Below are 23273 nucleotides of genomic sequence, written 5' to 3'. Positions count from 1 at the left end.
ATTTTTTACACTTTGACTCGTATGGTCATGCTAACCTGACTCTGTGGGATAATCAAGATTTGAAAATAGAAAGGTGGTCTTTTTGTGGCAGAATGGGGTTGATAGTGAGATTTATTTGTTAGATTAGTTAGCAGAAACAGGTAGAGATTTTTGTCGTTTTAAGTTTTATGGTTTAGATACCACTTACCCACTTGTACTGAATAGAAATATATTCTACTACAGCACCTTTTAGTGTCTGTTTATGGACCGTCAGCAGATTAAAAGAGTAATATATATATTTAAAAGTGTGATCTGAGTAGAATTGGGAAGCTGGCACAACTACTCTTAAGTGACTTTGTAGTAGCACACAAGTGACATTTAATTGCTTCCAGTGTCGGCTGCATATATATCTTATTGTTGTGAGGACCAGGCTTTCAGAAATGATTAAATTACAAACAGGAATAGAATTTCCTTGCTACCTGTAGCTGTTGGGTCATTTTTCACATAGTAACAGTCATTCCTGCATTGCAGGGGGTTGGACTAGATGACCCTCGGTGTCCCTTCCAATTTTACAGTTCTATTATTCTATGACACTATATAGAACATAGAAGTGTAAGCTTGGAAGGGTAACAGGCTTAACAGCCAAGGCAAAGAGATATGGATGGAACAGAAGAATGGGGGAATTGCCAAATACGAACCGATTTACAGAAAAGCCCCGAAAGAAACGGTGTTGGTATTAAAACCAGAATAGTGAGCAAGCCTTGAGCTCAAGGAACATCAGGCTGAATGGTAAGCAAAATAGAGAGTAGAGAAGAGAAAACGCTGTCTTGATGTTGGCAGCCACGTTTTTGGCAATCCTGTGCACATCTACTTGGAAGTAAGTGCTACTGCGCCCTGGCACTTGCACCATCTACTGTGTTGCAAAGCAGGGACGAGGAACCTGTTGCTCTCCAGATGTAGTTGAACTCCAACTGCCATCAGCCGCCCCAACCATGGCCAGTGATTAGGGGCGACAAGAGTTGGAGTCCCACAGTATCTGGAGGGCCACAAGGACCCAATCTCTGCTAGAAACACTTTCCTAGGGGGGGAAGCTTCGCTGGAAACTGGCACATTTTCGGGTGGACGTGTATCGGAGCTCAGCCGTAGCGTTCTCGAAGGTGCCCGGCCAGTAGACCCTTGTTATTGCAACAAACTAACGAGACTGCCCCTCTCTGTGTAGAAGAAGAGTCATTTTGTGTATTTTCGCGGCGGGACCAAGCGCAAGGGCAATCTGTGGCCAGTCTACCCGCCCTGCAGCTCAGGCGAGAGATCCACTCTCTCCCACCCCACGCTCCTGTGCAGGTTCCTGAAGAGCTGCATCCCTGACAGAGCCCAGACTCTCCTCCCCCGTTGCTGGGAGCGCTGCCTCTCTCTCTCTCTCTCTCTCTCTCTCTCTCTCTCTCTCTCTCTCTCTCCAAGTGCCTAGGCAGGCAGGCAGCCTTCCTCCCGCTCCCTCCCTCCCCGACATCAGATGCCTGGCTGGCTCCCACACGCATGCTCCGAGCGGCACTTTCTCGTCGCCAGCAGCGCCCGGAGCAGCCGCGCAGGGCGAGTCGCGGCGCCTTTCCCGCACCCCGGGGCAGCGCATGACTCCAGCAGGTAACGGCACGCACCCCTCGCGGCTTGGGGAGTCTGTGGAGCGCGAGGCCGGAGCCCAGGCCCGAGCCAGACTCCAGGAGGAGGGGGAGATCCCCTCCGCTAGGGTCCCAGATGGGGGCGCCTTTCACCCTCGGGAGCGTCTAGAGCGCTCTGCCCGCCGGGGAGGAGCACGTGCCCGGGCGAGCCGGAGCTGGCTTTGTTCGGAGGTCGCTCCGGCGCCACCTCAACCTAACCGGGGGCAGGGGGGCGGCGGGCAGACCTGAGTCGCCGCTCCAGCCGCTCACTCCTACAGGTGATCAGGGGGTGGGCATCGCCTACTGATCATGGGGTGAAGATCCCGGGTGAAGTCGCCTTGCGTTTGCGCGCGGTGCGGGAGTCGTGCGCGATGGGTCCCCTCGTGCGCTGCAAGCGGGAGAGGAGGAGGTGCCCTGGGCGCTCGCCGTCCCCGGGAAAGCTGTTCGAAGGCATCCTCCGAGCAGCCTGCCTTCTCCATGTATGTGCCGTTATAAAAGACGAAATTTGACCCCAGTGTTTTGCGGGTCTTTCCCCCCACACCTCGCTCTCCTCATTGTGTGCGACCACGCGTACTGGGTAAAGCGTGTTGTTGTCTCGGGTGGGTGCGCGCGCATTTGGCCATGGGGTGTGTGTGTGTTTTTTCCCCGCGCACGCTGCCGCGGTTAAGCAGGCGTGTGGGCAGGGAGCCGCGTTACTGTTCTTTGCCTGTTTGTGTGCATGCATGCGCTCGCTCTGTTTATATGTGTGTGCTTGTGTATGTACGCGCGGATGTAGCGTGTGCCCGTGCCCGCCCCCTGCTGGTGGGTTGTGAAGATGTGCATTTCCCCGTGCGATCAGGGCCAGCGTAGTTTTGCCCACCTCCATGGCGCGGGATCCATTCATCAGTTTGCAGCCACAGCGCCAGTTCGGTTTCCGAGGCGACTGGTCTCTGCTGACAACCGCCTCCCACCCCCCGCCCGCTCGCCTTCCCCTTCCCCAGTGAATCATGGTTGCTTTCCTACCGCACACAAGCCATTATGGCAAGATCTTCTCTCTCCAGCCAGCTAGAAAGTCCCTGTCTTCCCTCCTGGGGCTGCAGATTATTAGGGATTCTCTCGCTTCTCAACTCTGGATCCAAGCATTCTCTAGGCAGGGATTTCGTTGACTCTCAGCTCTTTCGCTTCACTGAACTCTTCCTTCCATTTGCCTGACTTTGCTTTTACTGGCTGTGCATTTAAGTTGGAGGCCACGGACCTTTGGGTTTGTAGTGGGAGGGATGAGTTGCATATTAAATGTGGATGCAAGGAATCCACTCCTAGTTTAGGCTCATAGTAAATCCTTCACATTTTAAATGTGAACACTTAAGAGTGTTTGAAGTGGCCCAGAGATATTAACTAAGTAATCTTTAGAACAACAAGGGGCGTGTGTTTGTTTAATACATTTATATCTCACCTTTTTCTCCAAGGAGCTTAAAGCGGCACACATGGTTCACCCCTCCTCATTTAACCCCCACAACAACCCTGTGAGGTAAGTTAGGCTGAGAGGCAGTTACTGGCCCAAGTGAGCTTCATGGCAGAATGGGGATTTGAACCCTGATCTCTCAGGTTCTCGTCCAACACACTAACCACTACATCGCATTGCCTTTCCCTTCATAGACGAGGAGGTGAGGGTAAGAATGGGTCATAGCTCACTGACAGAGCACATGTTTTGCCTGCAAAGGGTCCCACATTCAATCCCATGATCTCTAGGTATGGCTAGAGAACTCCTTTCTGAAACTCCAGAGTGCTGCTGCCAGTAAGTATGTAGACCAGGCATGGGGAATTGCAAGCCCTGGGTCTGAATGCGACCCTCCAGGCCTTTCTCTGGCCCTCAAGACTCTCATTAGATTATCCTTCATTGGCCATGTTCCATGCCCTCCCTGTGTACTCTTGGCTGACTGGAATGTGTCTTTGAACTGTGAAAATGTGTGTGTATGTATAGTACCATCTGACTTTTGTGTGATTGAAATATAGCCTTTTATACAAAAGTAAGAGTCACATCCATAGACCTGCTCACTTTTGCCTGTGGTCCCGCCCACCACTGGCATGTGACCCTCAGATTGTTGGCCCCAAGGAAGTGTGCTCCTCAGGGTCTAAAAGGGTCCCCATCCTAGTATAGGCAATACTGAGCTAAGTGGACCAAAGGGGCAACAAAGTGTAGGATGGCTTCTTCATGGCTTGCCAAAGACTGCCTAGTAAGTTCATGGAAGGAACAAGATTTGAACCAGGGGCTTAAATGTGCCTGCTTCTGGCTGATGTGATTTTCCATAACAGAGGTGTGAAGAAATTTTGGCCCCTTCATATACCTCAACATCTGGAGGCCAAAGGTTCCCCACACCTATCATAAAGATTGCTAGCTTGACCACAGTACAGGCAGCTCCCAGGGGCAGCAGCACTTTGAAAGCAGCATTCAAGTTCTGCTGCTGATGTCAGTCCTGGCCTGGGTCCTCAGGCACGTTGACGTGCCACGGATTTCCAGGGCCAGCTTTCAGGTTGCCCTTGCACTGCCCAGCTTAGCGCAGTAAGAAAGGCCTTTCTGCCAGCCCTGTTTTTTCCTACCCACAGACGGGAGGGAACTAACCTGGAGATTTTGTGGAGCCCTTGCATTGCTGCCTCTAGCTTGGTGGAGAAAGAAATGAAATGAGCCTTAATCATAGGAAATAAAGCCAAGGCAGAAAAAAAGAGCTAGTTAAAAATAAGTTTTTGAATTCACTTCTGCTCCTGGTGCGATCCCAGCCTTACCATGGCGATGCTATGCAGCTCAGATTGCTGTAGGGAAGATATTGCAGATGTGCCATTTAACAGCTGGGATATGGATTGGGGAGTGACTGCAGCTAATGCCGGGAAACAGTTTTACAGACTCTGAACTCTGGAACTAAATAGGTGCTTAGGCAGCTAAGCTCAGCTGCTTTGCTAACTTTTGTACATTCAAAAGCAGCATCTGTTTAGAGGGGAACTTGGCCATAGCAGTGCTTGATTTCTCATATAAGAGATGGTGCAGCTCAAACCGGCCATAAGGCCAGATCTTATACTAGGAGTCCATATGTGTTGGTTCTAGCTACTCACATTTATGTAAGGAAAATGTGTGTGTGCTCAGAGACCCTTACTTTTTTATTATTTATTTACACAAGCAGGATTTGCAACAAAAGGTTGCAGCATGGACTATGCTTGTTCAGGGCAATCAGGTTACAGGATCTAAGCCCTGCACGTAGCTTCCGTGTTCATAGATAACACATTTTCCTTATTGAAACTGTTACCTGGGTGGATGATATCTGCTCACACAGGTTCTGTGCAGGAAGTGTGTATTTACCTTGTGCATTGGTTAAATGACAGGAATGTTGCTGCTTCCTCTTGCATACCTCCGAATGGGAATTATTTGCAGCTTTCTGTTTGACTGATGCTGAGAGTAGTGGATAAATATATCTGAGGATGGGGAAATGCTGCAAACTCTTTGGATTGGCTTATTATTTTTATTTATTGGACTGAGTTATAGTACTCCATGAGCAATTTAATTGTAGTTCAGCTTTCCAAATAAATTCACAATAGCTACAAACCCACTTGCCCATGCATAGCCAGGCTAGTTAGTTGGCACCTAAAAGGAAAGAGAAACAGAAATCACACTTGTAAAACTTTCTGGTCATCTGGGAGCAATTCTGCCTTCATCATAGGTGACCAAGTTGTTCACAAGCCTGCTGTAGATCACTACTGTACCTTGCATCTCTGAAAGAAGAAAGACATGTTCAAAACTTAAGTTTCTAAAGGTTATGGGGCCTAGAAGGCATTTTTGAGCATGTTTGTGAATTTTCTCGAAGGATTTTAAAAGTGACATTTTTTACTATACTTTCTGGACCCATGTGATGATTCCCTTGTCTCCATTGTTAAGCAAAAGACTTTTATCACTGATGTCATTGCTCAAATGTTTTGCAAGATGGAAGAAACTAATTTTCAGCCAACCATATCAAAGCCTTTTCTCTACAAGCTGCCTCAGACATTTTATCCTGACAAAGCCAACTATACAAAGACAGTGTGAGGCTTCAGCAATTGCTTTCCACAGGACCCGACCAGAATGGCATTCTGCTTAAGGAAGCAGGGACCACAATTGCAGCTCAGGGATGCACACAGCTGGGGAGCATTTAGGGCCTATTAAAAATGCAGCTTCCTTGTAAATGCTGCATTGAAGGCTTTTCTGTTTGTGCTAAAATGTAAGCAGTAGCTTTGCTTGCCCAGTTGTAGCTTTGCTTGCCCAACACTCTTGAGTGTGAAATGGTTCTCTTGCTCACAGGTTTGTCTGAGCATGAATGTGAGCAACTTGCTTTTGCCCAAATACATCAGTAAGAACCTGGCAGTGGAACTCGGGGCAAGTGATGATTCTTTGGCTCCAAAGATTAACTGGAATAAATATTGATTGAGACCCAGGCAGTCCTGTAGCTCTCCAGGTGATGTGGGACTCCAAATCCCATCTGGCCCAGCCAGCATGGCCTATGATCAGGGATGATGAAAGTTGTTGTTCAGCAACAACTAGAGGACTGTAGGTCCCCCATTCCTGATGTGGCAATTGCATGAAATGTGTATGTGTAGCAAACATGCCAAGTTAAGCAGGCAAAGCAGGTACGTCTTGTCTCCTATTTGGTATGGCCTTTCCTTGCATCCCCCTCCATCAGCAACAGAGTTGAAAACCCTGCACAGTTACAACAATAACTGTCTCTCTCCACACACTCTCCTATCTGAGAGAGGCAGCAGGCAGGTATGGTGTAGGTATAAGTCCTAGAGGATAGGGCAGGAACAAAACCTTTCCCCCCACCATGGTGCACTGAATTATACCATAGTTCTAGAAAGGGAAGAATCTTCTGGAATTTCTCTCCTGATATGAACCTACACAAATCCTCTTCTTCTGAGGCCTTTCTTCAGGCTCGGAGGCTGGTGACAAAGGAGAGGGCCTTTTCTGTTGTGGCTCCCCATCACTTCCTAGTGAGGTTCACCTTGCACCTTCGTTGACATCTTTCCAGCACCAGGTAAAGACTTCCATCCCCCCCCCAGGCATTTGGTAGACCGAGATGATCTTGTTTTGTTACTAGTGTACTGCCAAGTTTCTTGTAGCTATTATGGGGGTTGTTCATTCTGTTTATATAGTATTATGTTTTTAATGTGTAAGTTGCTTGGAGACCTTTGGTTAACAGGTCACTAGCAATGACAATAATAATAATAATAATAATAATAATAATAATAATAATTCATTGCCAGCCCGCATCCTAGAAATGCTTATGATATAAGGAACAGGGAAACATGTGGTTGAGAACTAGAGGTCTGGGGCATGGAAAAGAAGGGTGCTTTTATGTAGTTGAATTCATGTTCAAAGCAAAGGGGAGCCAGCAACTGTGCAGCACTGTCAGAAGCAAGGTTGATGTGTTACAGTGAGATTATGCAAAGTGGTGTGTGTGTGTGTGTGTGTTTCACACCGTGAAAGCGTGGGCCACATTTAGAAGCACTGCTGATCCCTTCTGTTCAGAGATAGCAGTGTGCCTCCTCACTTTTGTCTTTCGTCAGCACAGGCAGAGAAACCTTAAGAAACTCCTATGTGGTACCCTGGCCTTCTAATGCTGTTTGGTCTCTGGGATGTAGAAGTTGTTGTTGGCATCTATCTGTCTCAAGAGATAATGGAGTGCACTTCATTAACAGTACCGGGGCAACCTCTCCAGGGTACAAGCCTGGTCAGTGTGTATGGAGGGCCTGGGCTGCCCAGATGACAAGACCCCCTTCTTGGCCTCGCTGATGTGGTCCACAGGAAAGCAGAGCAATACGTTTGGCTCCAGCTTGGCTGCAGGAGTTGCCAGAAGGAGATGTACAAGGCACCATCCAACCATCTTAGGGACTCCACTCCGCATTTGTGTAGGGTTTCCTCCTTAGCCTTTTCTTCTCCCAAAGATATCCCTCAAGGCAATGGAGGTTTAGTGTCAGAGTTTTCCTTCTCCTAGATCGATGAGTCCCATCTACCCCTCACTTCCCTTTACAGCCCATGCATAACTACCTTCTTGACCATTGAACCTACTATTGGTCTCTTCTGCACAATCTGCCAGAGCCTGTCTTTGCAGGCAGGGGAAGTCTCTAACCAAACTGGGAGATTGAGACCAGTCAACTACCCTCACCTGGTTTAGCCAGCCAGTCAAAGCCATTCCCAGGGTGTGGCCACTGTCACATTCTGACAGCTTCTAGGAGCCACAGGTGAGAGCTGAGTGCAGGGTAGGGACCAAAGGTGGACAAACTACCCCAGAAGGAGCACAACTTGTCCCCTACCAGAGATGCTACCCCTCCTCTAACACCCCATACTAATAATCTACAGTCATCAGCCTCTCTTGCAGTAAAGGCTGAGAATCACTGATTAGGCATTCTGGAAGAGCTGAGGGATCTTTGTCATTGTTTTGTAAACACTGCCAAGTGATTAATGTGTTATACCCAAAGACACACATACATCCAGGTGTGCAAAAATAATGTACAGCGTGCACAATTGCTTATCCGTTTTGACATTTATACATAGTCTTTTTAAAGAAAATAACCATGGCTGTTATCTTCCCCTATATGGGCATCAAACATTTTTCTCCATCACCACCTGGTTGGCATAGCTCATGGATCTAGACCCTGGAAGATAGCATTTTAGAGATAATGGATATGCCTGAAGACCTCCCCCTCACACATTCACACACATCGTATGATCTGAAGTCTTCCAATGGCATTTCCATGGATTCCTCAAGTAAATATCTTTGAGTCACATTTTGGCTACATTGGAATAGTGTATAAAGTGCCCAGAGACAGCAGGAGAAAAGGACTATACCCAAAACTGGACACAAAGGGTGTTAATGGTTTGGTTGTTGCTGTTGTTTTAGAGTAAGTAGAAGGTTGAGGGCAATCCTTATTTTATTTTATTTTATTTGTTTTATTTGTATCCTGTCCTTCATCCAAAGATCACTGAGTGGTTCACAACACAAAAATACAAATATTAGGACTCAGGTGTGTGGAGATGTGTTAAGTGCTTTAATGCTTTGCCCTACTGATGATGTCTTGATCCAGATAAACACTGCTGCACTTGCTGTTTACTTAAAATACATATGTGATTGCTTGCACATTTTGTTTTGCTCTAAAGCAGGGGTGGGAAATCCATGGCTCTTCAGATATTTGTTGGACTACAAATCCCATCATCCTTGATAATTGGCCCTGTTGGCTGGGGCTGATGGGAGTTGGAGTCCAGCCACATCCAGAGGTGGCACAGCTTTACCATCCCACATGTACCTGTGTCTTGTCAAGAAGTGCTAGGTAGAATTTTGATGGAATGATTGGCAGCTAGAGTTAGAAGAGCCACACATTTAACAAGTTGTTTGGTAGGCATAGGCCACCAGGAATTCTCTGCAGCAGGCTATTAGTCTTTTTGGGGACTGGTAGAAAAAAATCTGTGAGCAAGTGTCCTTTATAGGCTAATTTACAAAGCTATGTTAAAGGCTAAGAGGCCAAAACAAAAGGGCTTGGATACCACTTTCAGTGAGCCTTTGGCAGGGCCAGCTCAAAACATTTAGCTGCTTGAGGCAAAGGAGAAAACAGTGCCCACTGATTCCATCTACAGAAGCCAACACTGGCAAGGGGATAGCAAGCCCAACCACAACAAAGGGAAATTGACTAGTTTAGAGGGAAGCGAGACAGGCTGTGGGGCACACATAGCCCTGTCCTCCCAACAGAGGGGTATTGGTGGGCTCGGAAGGGGTGGGTGGGGAATGCTGCTCCCCAGAATCTGCTGCCTAAAGCAACTGTCTTCTTCTGGCTAATGATAGGGCCAGCCCTGGCATGTGGGATTCTACTTCCACCCCTCTGCTTGACTTAGCAAGTTTTCTTCCCTCTTTCTTCATGTCTATTTTTTGAGACAGGTTTCCTTCCCATCAACCACATTTGCTTATGAGCACCAATGAGTTTCAGTCACCCCACCCCATTTCTTTAAAACACAGCATTCACACAATTCCTCAGGGCATGCACACAAAAACCTTCCCATCAAATTTTGCATCAAATTAAGCAGCTTTGTGAGCAAGTGCTCGTGAGGCATGCTTTATTCCTATCCCAGAATTGGGAGGATTTGTTGCTGGGGGGTGTTTTGAGGACAGAATTGCAGGCTCCTTGAAGATGCCAGCTTATTACTATTCAACTGAAAGCTGGCTTCTAAGATCAAGGCAGAGTTATGACTGCTAAGGTGCCAGCCGTTGATACATAGCTTATGTAGCTGAGGGAGGCATAATTAAAAATAATTGAAAAGTGGTATAATTATTCTGGACTCCAGTTTACTGCCCACTTGCCTATATTGCTATCTGGCCATGATCTGAAGTTTTCACAGCTGCCTATTCCAGCTTTGTATTCAACTACTTGCCTGGTAGCCAAGGGAGCAACAAGGGAGAGGGACTTTTCAGTGGTGGCTCCACACTCATGCTCTCTTCAGTTAGGTCTGCTTGGCACCACCATCAACATTTATGCTTTTAAAATTTTGTAAATTGCTTGGAGATTCCTTATGTGGCAAACGACTGATAAGTTGAATAAATAATAATAAAGTAGTAATAATAGAAGCATAGAATTGTAGGATTGGAAGGGATCCTGTGGGTCATCTAGTCCCCCTGCCCTAAGCAACAAGGAAATCCATGCAGGAGAGTAAACAGGCTGGTCTAGCATGAATGGATCTCTCTGCCTTCTCTTTGCCATTCTACTTGGTTTCCATGCAGTCTCTCAGGTCCATCCTTTCTCTTCCATTCCACTTGGTGGAAGACAAACTTTCACCAGCTTACTAAGAGGCCAGTACACTGCATTTCCATACTAGTAGGGAAAAACCCCAACCCCACAGGCTAGCAACTTTTGTGGGCTTGCTTACAAGGCTGCCCTATTGCAGTTCTCTTTTGTGCTTAGCAATGGTAGGATTTGAATTTCATTGACAATGGGAAACCTGTAACCCCTGTGGTGTTGGAGCCAAAACAATGTAGAAGTTCAAGCAGAATTTGGTGCCATTGTGTGGAATGAGAGAAGGTGATTGAGATGGAGAGGCAGCTGCCTGGTTCTTGGAAGAGACAGATTATTCAAACATGGATGGACACTGAGGGGGAACACATGGCAGAACATGTCACTGCTCAGATGTAATAGAAGCGAGCCTGATTTGATGGGAGATCCTGCCCTGCCACAATGAGTTGCACTCATTTGTGTGAGCTTCTGCAATTCTGCACTAAAAATCCCATACTGCACTAGTTTTCAACTGGTAGGGTGAGACCCACTAGAGGGTTGCGACCTGATCCAATGTGAGTGGCAACAGAAGCACTACCACCATGCAAATATTTGGTAAAAGATTAAGATATGGGTCCTCAAATGCATGTTTGCGTTAAAAGTGGATCCTGGGTCTGAAAAGGTTGAAGATACCTGCTGTACATCATCTTCTTCCCCCTCCCCCCTCCCAAAATAGATTCTGCCATCTGACTATATAATGCAAACTAGGAACATTCTGCACACACCTGGCATTTTATATATGTATACTTGGAACTAAGCTTGTTTTGCAAACCAGATAACTTGCAATAGGTGCCTACAAATCCTAATTCCCATTCCTCACTCACCCCTTTGCCACCCAATCCAAACATCTAAATTAATTGTGGAATGGGTTATTAGTACTTCAGAAAAACTGAAAGCACACCACCTGTGATTTCCCTCCACCTCTTTTTATGTACTGTATTAATTTACATTCATGAATTTCAGTTCCAGTGTATTTTGTTACATTTGTTGACGCTGTTGCCTAAATGCACTGATCTTTCTCAGCCACAACCACTGCCAAGAAAAGCCCACAGAATGGACTTTACTTTTATTCCAAGGGGGTCCCAGAATGCATTGCCACGATGACTGTGGCACTGCTGCTGATTTTCCCATCCTCTTGTACGCCTTCCTGAGCTACAGCATCTTTCTCATCTAACAGCAAACCTTTTTTTGGTCTAGCAATCAGCACTATTCCTTTGGACAGCTCCCTCATCTGTGTCTTTGCCCTAGCGATCTCTCTAGATCTGAGGTGGGCAGAAGGCAGATTGGGATTTACTGGGTGATTTTCAGTAGAACCAAGGACTTGTGACTCTCATTTGTTTATCAATTAAAAGCCTAAATTAGGCTGCTGAAGTGAAGAAAGCTAATTAGGAGTGGACTTTGATGTCTTCTTCGGCTATCACTCGTAGCTGAGTAAGATTGTCTTCCATGACCACAGTCTTAACAGTGAGCCTGTAAGTGACTGTGGAGGCCAGTTCTGGATCCACACGTCCTTCAACAATGAGGATATAGGTTTCCGGGTGGGAGCTGATCATGGTGAGGGTTTGCCGAATGTGCCTTCCCGTTAGCCCGTTTCTCCTTTTCGCCCTGGGTTTGTGCTTCTTCAAAGTCCAGGACTTTGATGTAAAATGCCTTGGATAGCTCAGTAAGTTAGAGGACGGTGCTGATAGTGCCAAGGTTGCAGGTTTGATCCCCGTATGGGACAGCTGCGTATTCCTGCGTTGCAGAGGGTTGGATGATCCTCAGAGTGCCTTCCAATTCTATGATTCTTTGACTATGAGTTCTGTTCAGTTCTGGTTTTCAAAACAAATTCCTATGCTCAAAATGTGCTCAGAGGCACCCAGCTCTTTCATTTTATCTGTGTGCTTTTGGCTCTGGTTGGTAGATCTTGGGATTCTAGTAAAAACCACAGTGTAGATCCAACCAACCTGAAGTCTGCCCGCCCCTGCTGCAGATGAGTTGGAGCCTTGGCCTGCTTTTGTAGAAACAGCCACATTGTCTTAGGCAAGGGCACCCGTGCCTAAAGATTCGGACTCCCCAATCAAAGGCTTACCAAACGGTGCTTGCAAAGCCAGTGACCCTCCCTCGCCTGCCTGAGCATAGATTGCCTGATGGCTCTTCATGGGGGATTTGTGGCAGCATCTAGTTGCTGCAAGATTGCAGACCTGGGAAATATAATGAAATGCGGTGAAAAGCTCCAGCTGAGTTCCTTAGCTACAACCCCTGAGGGTGAAGGCATACGCACTGCATGGATTCAGCTTCCACTTACCATGTGACTAGATGGAGGAGGGGAAATAGTTCTTTTAAGAAGGTGAATGTTTATGTGCACTGGGCTTTGTTTTTTAGATCCAGGACTGCCTGAAGTCTTTTTACTCCACAATCCATTGGCAAGCCCACCTTTTTGGGGCAGCCTACTTGCTTAGTGGTACCACTGGAGAACAGCATTTCTACAAAGCCATTGACCAAAAGAGAGTGGGATGTAATATCTTCAGCTTTCCCCATCCTCACCCCCACCTGCCATGGTGTTTTCTGTGTATCTCTGCTATCTTTAAGTTAACTGATTAATTGTTCCCCACGCCTAAATGTAGTTAAACTTCTCTCTCTCTCTCTCTCTCTGTGTGTGTGTGTGTGTGCGCGTGTGTGTGTGTGTGTGCGCGTGCACACACACACACACACACACACACATAGGCACCAACTTTTTTACTCTCCTTCATGAAGGCCTCTTATCTGTTCTGACTCCCAGATTGTAGCCCTGAAGGCAAAGCCGTTGACCCACACTTGCTCAGCCTGCGCATGGAAGATCACATTACAGTGAAGTAGTTGTTCTTTTGAGAAGCCACTTAACTGTTTGGATGTAGCTTAGAAACAGGATTTGTTGTTATTATTCATAGAACTGTGGATTTTTAGAGTTGGAAGGGACCCCAAGGGTGATTTAGTCCAACCCCTGCAACGCAGGACAACTGCTGAAGAAGAGGCTTCTCTTTGTATGACAGGCCCCTTTTGGTCGAGTGGAGGCAGCCAGCAAGCGCAGCTGGCAAACCCCCTCCCTCAAATAAACACACCCACCCCACAGTGACTAGTTTACATGGATAGCTACTTTTCTAAGATCCAATGAGAATGACTTCATTGTAAACTTCTGCAATGGCTTGCTAACTGGAAGTGAGGCCGAAACCTTTCCCAAAAGTGACTTATTTCCAAACGTCAAGCCTGAGGCACTGCAGATGATCTTTATGAGAGCCTTGCAAACCATGTATGGAATCTTCCTGGAACACTCTTATATGGTGCCAGTGTCCTTTGAAACTCCATAACCCCAGATTTTTGAAAGTTTATTACCAATAGGGAATCTCCTTATTAACAGGGAATGATTTTTCCCACTCTGCCATGTCAATGACTTCCAGATTGCTGACACACAAAATCCAAATCCATAAAATCACAAGATGCGTCCTTCCACACTTGAGAGACAAGCGGCAGCCAACAGATATAGAATTAATTGCTGAGAAATAAGATGAGCACTGGCACCATCAAAACTGGATAAGAGATGTAGTTTAGCCTCCAAGGTGACCTGTTTGCTAATAATAATAATAATAATAATAATAATAATAATAATAATAATACCAGTCTCCATTACAATCTGATTCCAGAACTTGTGTACATAATTACTTCCCACCACATATGCTAGTATGTTCCTCATTCCTTGTACCTCACAACCCTGCCAGCGTAAAATCCAAAGTTTTAATTATTTTTTCCTGGTGGATCTCTAGGACAGCCTCGTAAATATTGTGTTGTTTGCTACTCTGTTATGTACATTTGTGCTTTTATATTGTAAACTGCCCTGCAATCCTCAGATGAAGGGTGGTGTAGAAATTTAATAAATGAAAACTGTAAATGTAACAGTAGTTCAAATGCTATTTTTGTCGTCATCTTGTGATTCCTGCATTTCCGGTGGTTGGACTAGATGGCCCTTAGGGTTCCTTCCAACTCTACAACTCTATGAATCTATTATCATTTCCCATCTTCCAGGGTGGCAGTCCAGCTCCCCCCCCCCAAAAAAAAATCATTATTTGTTCAATTAAAAAGGCGTAATTCTTCCTATTAATTAATTAATTTTCAAGGTGTTATCTGTTTTAATTAAAAAGCTGGAAAACTAGTCTAGGAAGGGGATAGAAGAGCTGGGTTTGTTCCGTGACAAGTGTCAGCCTTTTAGCCCTCTGCACAGCTGTCTCCTGCGGCAAACTCCTGGAACCTCTTTCCTCAGAGCTCAATTCAGCAGGGAGGATGGTCTAATTAAACAAAACACAGCAAGGTTGTAGCTCAAATTATGCATGTTTGTACACAGCCTTTGTTTCCAAGTCTAGGATTGGTGCCTACATTTTGCTTTGTTTACATGGCAGGGAAATCCACTTATGCAAATTAAGCACATCTGCACATACCTGTGGCATCACTGCTTGTGGAAAGGTGTGTTGTTAGAGAAAGTAAAAGACAACCAGAAGATAACAAGCAGGTTCTCCTTTTTGCAAGGGGAAGCCAAACCACTGTCTCACTCTTGCCATGTCTGAAGGAAAATCTAGGTGTGTGCTGGCATGTTTTCGCTCAGGCCACATTTACACCATACAGTACATTTAAAACACTATGATCCCACTTGTCTCTAAAATATCCTGGGAAGTGTGGCTTGTTAAAGGGGCTGAGCAGTTTTAGGAGACCCCTATTCCTCTCCCAGAGCTACGGTTCGCAGAGTTCCCTGTGAAGAGGGATTGTCCATTAAACCATTCTGAGAATTGTTACTCAGCGGAGAATAGGGGTCTCCTAATAACTCTCAGCACCCTTAAAAAACTACAGTTCCTAGAATTATTGAGAGGGGAGCCGTGGCTGCTTCAAATGGTATCTGTGGAGAAGCAGCACACAAAGAAATGTATGTATATACCGTGGTTGTGTGTGTGTGTACCATAATGCTTTAAGTGTGTGGTGTAAATGTGGCCTCAGTCTCACAATTTCCCTTCCAATACTACTATATTCAGGGCTGCTGATCAGAAGGTCGGTGGTTCGAATCTGCACAATGGAGTGATCTCCCATTGTTCTATCCTAGCTTCTGCCAACCTAGCAGTTTGAAAACATACCAGTGCAAGTAGATAAATAGTTACTGCTGTGGCAGGAAGGTAAAAAGTGTTTCCGTGGGCTCTGGTTTCTGTCACGGTGTTCTGTTGCACCAGAAGTGGTTTAGTCATGCTGGCCACATGACCCAGAAAGCTGTCTGTGGACAAACACCGGCTCCCTCGGTCTGAAAGCGAGATGAGCGGCGCAACCCCATAGTCACCTTTGACTGGACTTAACCGTCCAGGGGTCCTTTACCTTTACCCTTACCTTATTCCATGTGATTGGAATATGGTACTGGTTACAAAATTCCTGAAAATCAATCTTCCTTTCTTCCTTCCTAAAGTAAGTTTATAGTCCTCACTGCTGCAAAGATAGACTTGAAAATGCATGGGCAGCACCTGGTAAAATTGGAGAAGCCAGAAAGCGGATCATTGGTATTCCCAGTGAGTAGGAAATGGGCTTTCATTACCCCACATAGCTCCTTGTCCTTACGATCAGCAGAAGATATTACTTGACTAAGCAAATATATGCAAGCATCTACAATTTGCAAATGAATATGCAGATGAAGCACACATTTATATTTTGGCAACTCCCCTCCCAACCGTATTTTCTAAGTGCAATTGAAAATGTAATTCTGTTCCAGTGTAGCAATATGCCTTTGGAGAGCTTCACTTATTGGCAGACCTTTGCTCTTACTCTGGCAGTCTCTGTAGATGGACTGGAGCCTCTGCCTCTATTTGTCTTAGGCAAGGATGTCCACTTGGGTTGCAATTGCATGTACTTGAGTTGTGTTTGCATGTATTTGGGTTATATCCAACTCTAGAGAGACTACTGGAGCCAAGAAGATAGGTCTGCCAGAAAAGGAGATGTCCAAAGGCTTAGGGCTTATTTCTAGAATGTGGCACCAAATAATAATAATTTTTTGCAGAGTGCATGCCAGTCCTATCCATTGCCCATAATAAATGTGGGTGGAAGGGAAATAACTAATGCACAGAGAGATGAAGGGAGGGTTCATAACATGTCCACTAGTGGGAGAAGTTTTAGATTAAGTTTGAGGAACCTTTGGTCTTCCAGATGTAGCTGAACTACAACTCCCATCATCCCTGGCCATTGGCCACGATTGCCGGGACTGCTGGAAGTTGTCGCTCAGCAACATCTGGAGGACCAAGGGTTCCCCAAACCTGGTATAAATATTGATAGACTTGCTTATCCTAAAAGCTTTGGCAGAACAGGTCAACCACTTCGATCAGAGGAATTAGCACTACTATAGGTGCCACATGATACCCGCTCCATATTTTTAAGAGCTTGATCATTTAGTGTGGAAGCATCTACACTTTGGAACTCCCAAGCAGGCGCTTTCGCTGTACTCTTTTTGGTGCCTGCTAAAAACATTCTTGTTTAGGCAAACTTACCCAGGTGTTTAGAAAACTGAGGTAACTTTAATCTGTTTTAGTATTTCAGCTTTTGTATGTTGTAAGTAGGGGTATAATTTTTTCTTGATTTTAGTGGGGGGGCTTGTAAACCACTTTGAGGTTTTTTACAGTCAAGCAGTATATAAATTTTATTAAATAAATAAAATAAAAAAGTAGGAGGAGAAATATGTTTGTATTATATTCACAGGTTTGGGGACATATAAGACTTGAATACTCTCTAGTACTCCAAATACAAGTTTCTGGATACATGGAAGCATAACTTTGAGCATTCACCACCGTTAACTGGAATATAAGGTGGATCATCCTTTCCTAACCTGGTGTCCTCCAGCAGTTTTGGACTACAACTCCCATCAGGCATAGCCTGCACAGCTGATGGAATTGTTGTCCAAAACAGCTGGAGGGCACCAGGTTGACGACAGCTGAGGCAGATCTTGACGCAGTGCTTTCATTGCATGGAGGAATGCGTGCAGATAAAACATAGGAGAACTTATTGTGCCAAAGTGCTTAACTCACATGGTTCTGCAACTGGATGTAGTGGTCCCTGTGGATGATATCCTCCCAGGGGAAAACATAAGTAGCCCAAGAATCTCTCCTAGATCTTCTTGGATTCAGAGTCAAGTACGTGGCTCCCTTGGAGTGGGGTTGTAGAGAAGGAGCTCATGTGTGACAAAGCAGTGGTGAATGAGGTGCCTCGCCCGACTTACAGACTCCCTACCCTGGGGAATAGCGCTTGCTGGAGTGTACAGGGAAGGAGTGCCACAGTTAATAAAGTGATAAGAGAGGCAGGCTTACTCACTGAGCTGAAGACGAGCCTTTCAGCTGTGGATAACTGCCGGATCAGCAGGAAAGCAAGAAAGATTGCCCAGTGGAACTCCTAGGCAAACACTGCTTTAAGTGGAATATGTGTTTGGGGTGGAGCGCTGTGTTGTGTCTCATCAGCACAGGACTGTGGGTATGAGAGTCTGTCTGCTTTGATTGTCTATCCCAGGGGTCAGCAAAACTTTTCAGCAGGTGGCCGGTCCACTGTCCCTCAGACCTTGTGGTGGGCTGGACTATATTTTGAAGAAGAAGAAAAAATTAACGAATTCCTATGCCCCACAAATAACCCAGAGATGCATTTTAAATAAAAGCACACATTCTACTCATGTAAAAACACACTGATTCCAGGACTGTCCGCGTGCCAGATTTAGAAGGCAATTGGGCCATATCCGGCCCCCGGGCCTTAGTTTGCCTACCCATGGTCTATCCCAGTGTTTCCCAACCTTGTGCCTCCAGCTGTTTTTGAACTACAACTCCCATCATCCCTGACTAGCAAGACCAGTGGCAAGGGATGATGGGAATTGTAGTCCAAAAACAGCTGGAGGCACAAGGTTGGGAAACACTGGTCTATCCTATGTGTGTAGAAGACACTTGGCTGTAGGTAATGTGCCTGCCAATTGGATTTCTTGAAAACCCTTTCCTCTTCCAAGAACCCATTCCATCTTAAAACCAAGCAGCTAGGAAATTGTTTTGCCCAGTGCTATTTTTCTAGAAAAAAAGGTGCTGGAACACACCATGAACACCTCCTTTGTTCTCTTATAATAGCAGCGACCCCCACCTGAGAGGCGCTGGAACGGAGTTTTGTCAAGTTCTGGCTGGAAAAAAAGGCCCTGGTTTTGCCAATGTTCTCTGATGGGACTAAGCTATATGTTAACTGAGCCAGACGCAGCACTATTTTGAAGACTGAAATCCGCCTTGGGGGGTGGGGAAGAAAAAATGAGAGCAGAGAAGCGGCAGAAAAGGGGAGGTTTTTAATCCTTTCTCCATCAACTGTTTCTCTGCTACATCCCTCCCCTAAGTCTTTCCTGCTTTGCAAGTAATGTGTAGATAGTTATGAAACAGGGAACTTTCCACTGAGAGTCAGGCAGATCTCTTAGGTTTTGCCATTTTTTGTGAAAAGTATTCTGAATGGCAGCATACAAATATCTCCCCACATGGCGACAAGCTCCATATGGAACCATTTAAAATGGAGTCAGAATGAGAGTGCATGGGCTCTTAGTCTCAGCATGTTATAAGGCAAAACAATAATCAGTTTGGATTCTGTTATAAAGATTTAGCTACTACCAATACAATACATATTCCACCTGCATAGACAAGACTGTGTGTGTTCTGTGATTATGCAATTACGGAATTTGAAGTTGGGCACAGAAACCAATGACCTAAGAATCTCATGCTTCATTTTTTTAAAGCAAGTTTCTAGTTCTTGAGACTACAGAGAGAAGCTTGAGGATGTGTTGGAATTTATATAAGTTATGCAGTTGCAGAACTGAGCATCTCTTTGTGGAAAATTGTGCAAAAATGTTTCTGGAGAATTTAGGCTGTCGGTGTGGAATTTTGATGTTTATTCTTACTCCATACCTTCTTGATTATAGCCAATGATCATGTGCTTCCCTTTATTATGTGAATGTAGCATGATGAAGGGAGAGAATGAGTAGGGCTAGACTTCACAACAATGGTTCAGTAGTTGCTTCAGACTCAGTGTTGTTTGAAGTCTATCTGCCTTTTTGGCATGCACTGTTTTCTTTTTTGCTGGCCGTAGAAAGGTCAGTGGTAGACCTGTCACTAGTGGGTAGTATGAGCTTCTAGGCTGGCAAAAATAAAAGGCAGCTGGCCAACCAAACAGTATCTTCTGCTTAAACCAGGAATGGAGGACCTGTGGCTCTCCAGAAGTTGCTGGGCTCTCAACTCCCACCATCACTAGCCAGCATGGCCAGTGGTCAGGCATGGTGTGTTGGGTGTTGTATATGCACCATGGAAGTTCAGTTTGCTCCTTCATGGATCACTGCCTTGCCGTGGCGAAGGGGCTTGAATAACTCAGAGAAGCTATGAGCTATGCCGTGCAGGGCCACCCAAGATGAACAGGTCATAGTGGAGAGTTTTGACCAAACGTGATCCACCTGGAGGAGGAACCGGCAAGCCACTCCAGTATCCTTGCCAAGAAAACTCCATGGACAAAGACAACAGGCATATAAAAGTTATGACGCTGGAAGATGAGCCCCTCAGTTCGGAAGGTGTCCAACATGCTACTGGGGAAGAGCGGAGGACAAGTACAAGTAGATCCAGAGCTGATGAAGCGGCTGGGCCAAAGCCGAAAGGACGCTCAGTTGCGGATATGCATGGAAGCGAAAGGAAAGTCCAATGCTGTAAAGAAAAATATTGCATAGGAACCTGGAATGTAAGAACCATGAACCTGGGTAAGTTGGATGTGGTCAAAAATGAGATGGCAAGAATAAATATTGACATCTTGGGCATCAGTGAACTAAAATGGACGGGAATGGGCGAATTCAGTTCGGATGACTATCATATCTACTACTGTGGACAAGAAACCCGTAAAAGAAATGGAGTGGCCCTCATAGTCAACAAAAGAGTGGCAAAAGCTGTACTGGGATGCAATCTCAAAAATGATAGAATGATCTCGATACGAATCCAAGGCAGACCTTTTAATATCACAGTAATCCAAGTTTATGCACCAACTACTGGTGCTGAAGAAACTGAAATTGACCAATTCTATGAAGACTTACAAGACCTTATAGAAGTGACACCAAAGAAGGATGTTCTTCTCATTATAGGGGATTGGAATGCTAAAGTAGGGAGTCAAGAGATAAAAGGAACAACTGGCAAGTTTGGCCTTGGAGTTCAAAACGAAGCAGGGCAAAGGCTAATAGAGTTCTGTCAAGAGAACAAGCTGGTCATCACAAACACACTTTTCCAACAACACAAGAGACGACTCTACACATGGACATCACCAGATGGGCAGCATCGAAATCAGATTGATTATATTCTCTGCAGCCAAAGATGGAGAAGCTCTATACAGTCAGCAAAAACAAGACCTGGAGCTGACTGTGGCTCAGATCATCAGCTTCTTATAGCAAAATTCAAGCTTAAACTGAAGAAAGTAGGAAAAACCACTGGGCCGGTAAGATACAATCTAAGTCAAATCCCTTATGAATACACAGTGGAAGTGAGGAACAGGTTTAAGGATTTAGATTTGGTGGACAGAGTGCCTGAAGAACTATGGATGGAGGCTCGTAACATTATACAAGAGGCAGCAACTAAAACCATCCCAATGAAAAGGAAATGCAAGCAAGCAAAGTGGCTGTCCAACGAGGCCTTACAAATAGCGGGGGAGAGAAGGCAAGCAAAATGCGAGGGAGATAGTGAAAGATACAGGAAATTGAATGCAGATTTCCAAAAAATAGCAAGGAGAGACAAGAAGGCCTTCTTAAACGAGCAATGCAAAGAAATAGAGGAAAACAATAGAATGGGAAAAACCAGAGATCTGTTCAAGAAAATTGGAGATATGAAAGGAACATTTTGTACAAAGATTTCCATAATAAAAGACAAAAGTGGAAAGGACCTAACAGAAGCAGAAGACATCAAGAAGAGGTGGCAAGAATACACAGAGGAACTATACCAGAAAGAAATTGATGTCTCATATACCCCAGGTAGTGTGGTTGCTGACCTTGAGCCAGACATCCTGGAAAGTGAAGTCAAATGGGCCTTAGAAAGCATCGCTAATAACAAGGCCAGTGGAAGTGATGATATTCCAGCTGAATTATTTAAAATTTTAAAAGATGATGCTGTTAAGGTGCTACACTCAATATGCCAGCAAATTTGGAAAACTCAGCAGTGGCCAGAAGATTGGAGAAGATCAGTCTACATCCCAATCCCAAAGAAGGGAAGTGCCAAAGAATGCTCCAACTACCGCACAATTGCACTCATTTCACATGCTAGCAAGGTTATGCTTAAAATTCTACAAGGCAGGCTTAAGCAGTATGTGGACCGAGAACTCCCAGAAGTGCAAGCTGGATTTAGAAGGGGCAGAGGAACCAGAGACCAAATTGCAAACATGCGCTGGATTATGGAGAAAGCTAGAGAGTTCCAGAAAGACATCTACTTCTGCTTCATTGACTATGCAAAAGCCTTTGACTGTGTCGACCACAGCAAACTATGGCAGGTTCTTAAAGAAATGGGAGTGCCTGATCACCTCATCTGTCTCCTGAGAAATCTCTATGTGGGACAAGAAGCTACAGTTAGAACTGGATATGGAACAACTGATTGGTTCAAAATTGGGAAAGGAGTACGACAAGGCTGTATATTGTCCCCCTGCTTATTTAACTTATATGCAGAATTCATCATGCGAAAGGCTGGGCTGGATGAAACCCAAGCCGGAATTAAGATTGCCGGAAGAAATATCAACAACCTCAGATATGCAGATGACACAACCTTGATGGCAGAAAGTGAGGAGGAATTAAAGAACCTTTTAATGAGGGTGAAAGAGGAGAGCGCAAAATATGGTCTGAAGCTCAACATCAAAAAAACGAAGATCATGGCCACTGGTCCCATCACCTCCTGGCAAATAGAAGGGGAAGAAATGGAGGCAGTGAGAGATTTTATTTTCTTGGGCTCCATGATCACTGCAGATGGTGACAGCAGTCACGAAATTAAAAGACGCCTGCTCCTTGGGAGAAAGGCGATGGCAAATCTAGACAACATCTTAAAAAGTAGAGACATCACCTTACCAACAAAGGTCCGTATAGTTAAAGCCATGGTTTTCCCAGTAGTGATGTATGGAAGTGAGAGCTGGACCATAAAGAAGGCTGATCGCCGAAGAATTGATGCTTTTGAATTATGGTGCTGGAGGAGACTCTTGAGAGTCCCATGGACTGCAAGAAGATCAAACGCATCCATTCTTAAGGAAATCAGACCTGAGTGCTCACTGGAAGGACAGATCGTGAAGTTGAGGCTCCAATACTTTGGCCACCTCATGAGAAGAGAAGACTCCCTGGAAAAGACCCTGATGTTGGGAAAGATGGAGGGCACAAGGAGAAGGGGACGACAGAGGATGAGATGGTTGGATAGTGTTCTCGAAGCTACAAACATGAGCCTGACCAAACTGCGGGAGGCGGTGGAAGACAGGAGTGCCTGGCGTGCTCTGGTACATGGGGTCACGAAGAGTCGGACACGACTAAACGACTAAACAACAACAAGTTCAGTTGGGCGGTTGGGCTCACCACAGGAGCTATGTAAACACATAGTTGCTACAAGAAGTCTTCACTCTCTGAGCCCAGAGAGAGTTCCAGCTTATGAAGTCCTTCATGAGACAGAGGTCCACACAGCAAGTGCAAAGTCCAGTTGCTAACAAAGTCCTGCAACTGCCCGAATTCTCTGAGTCCAGAAGTCTTGCAGGTTGACCCACTTTCCTCAGATGGGCTCTTCTCAAAATCTTTCACATTTTCACAGGATTCTT

At 45.4% G+C, this 23273-nt stretch overlaps 1 protein-coding gene across 3 annotated transcripts in view; it reads left to right on the top strand.

Moving 5' to 3' along the window:
- Positions 1–1427: 1427 nt before the first annotated feature.
- Positions 1428–23273, top strand: part of GPRIN1 (G protein regulated inducer of neurite outgrowth 1) — a 30010-nt gene continuing 8164 nt past the window's right edge. Inside the window, exon 1 of one of the 3 annotated variants that reach the window (XM_028718436.2) lies at positions 1428–1617. Coding sequence is in view for 1 of the 3 variants with exons in the window: in XM_077924644.1 (XP_077780770.1) it covers positions 2003–2110 (108 nt within the window). In the remaining 2 variants the exon portion in view is untranslated. Of the gene's footprint in view, positions 1618–1760; positions 1910–1987; positions 2111–23273 lie in introns of those variants that run through there. The other 2 variants (XM_028718437.2, XM_077924644.1) reach the window with 2 other exon arrangements.

This window comes from Podarcis muralis, chromosome 2 (genome assembly GCF_964188315.1).
Source record: "Podarcis muralis chromosome 2, rPodMur119.hap1.1, whole genome shotgun sequence".
Lineage (NCBI taxonomy): Eukaryota > Metazoa > Chordata > Lepidosauria > Squamata > Lacertidae > Podarcis > Podarcis muralis.
The sequence above is the reverse complement of the archived record's forward strand: the minus strand, read 5'-3'. Positions and strand labels throughout refer to the sequence as shown.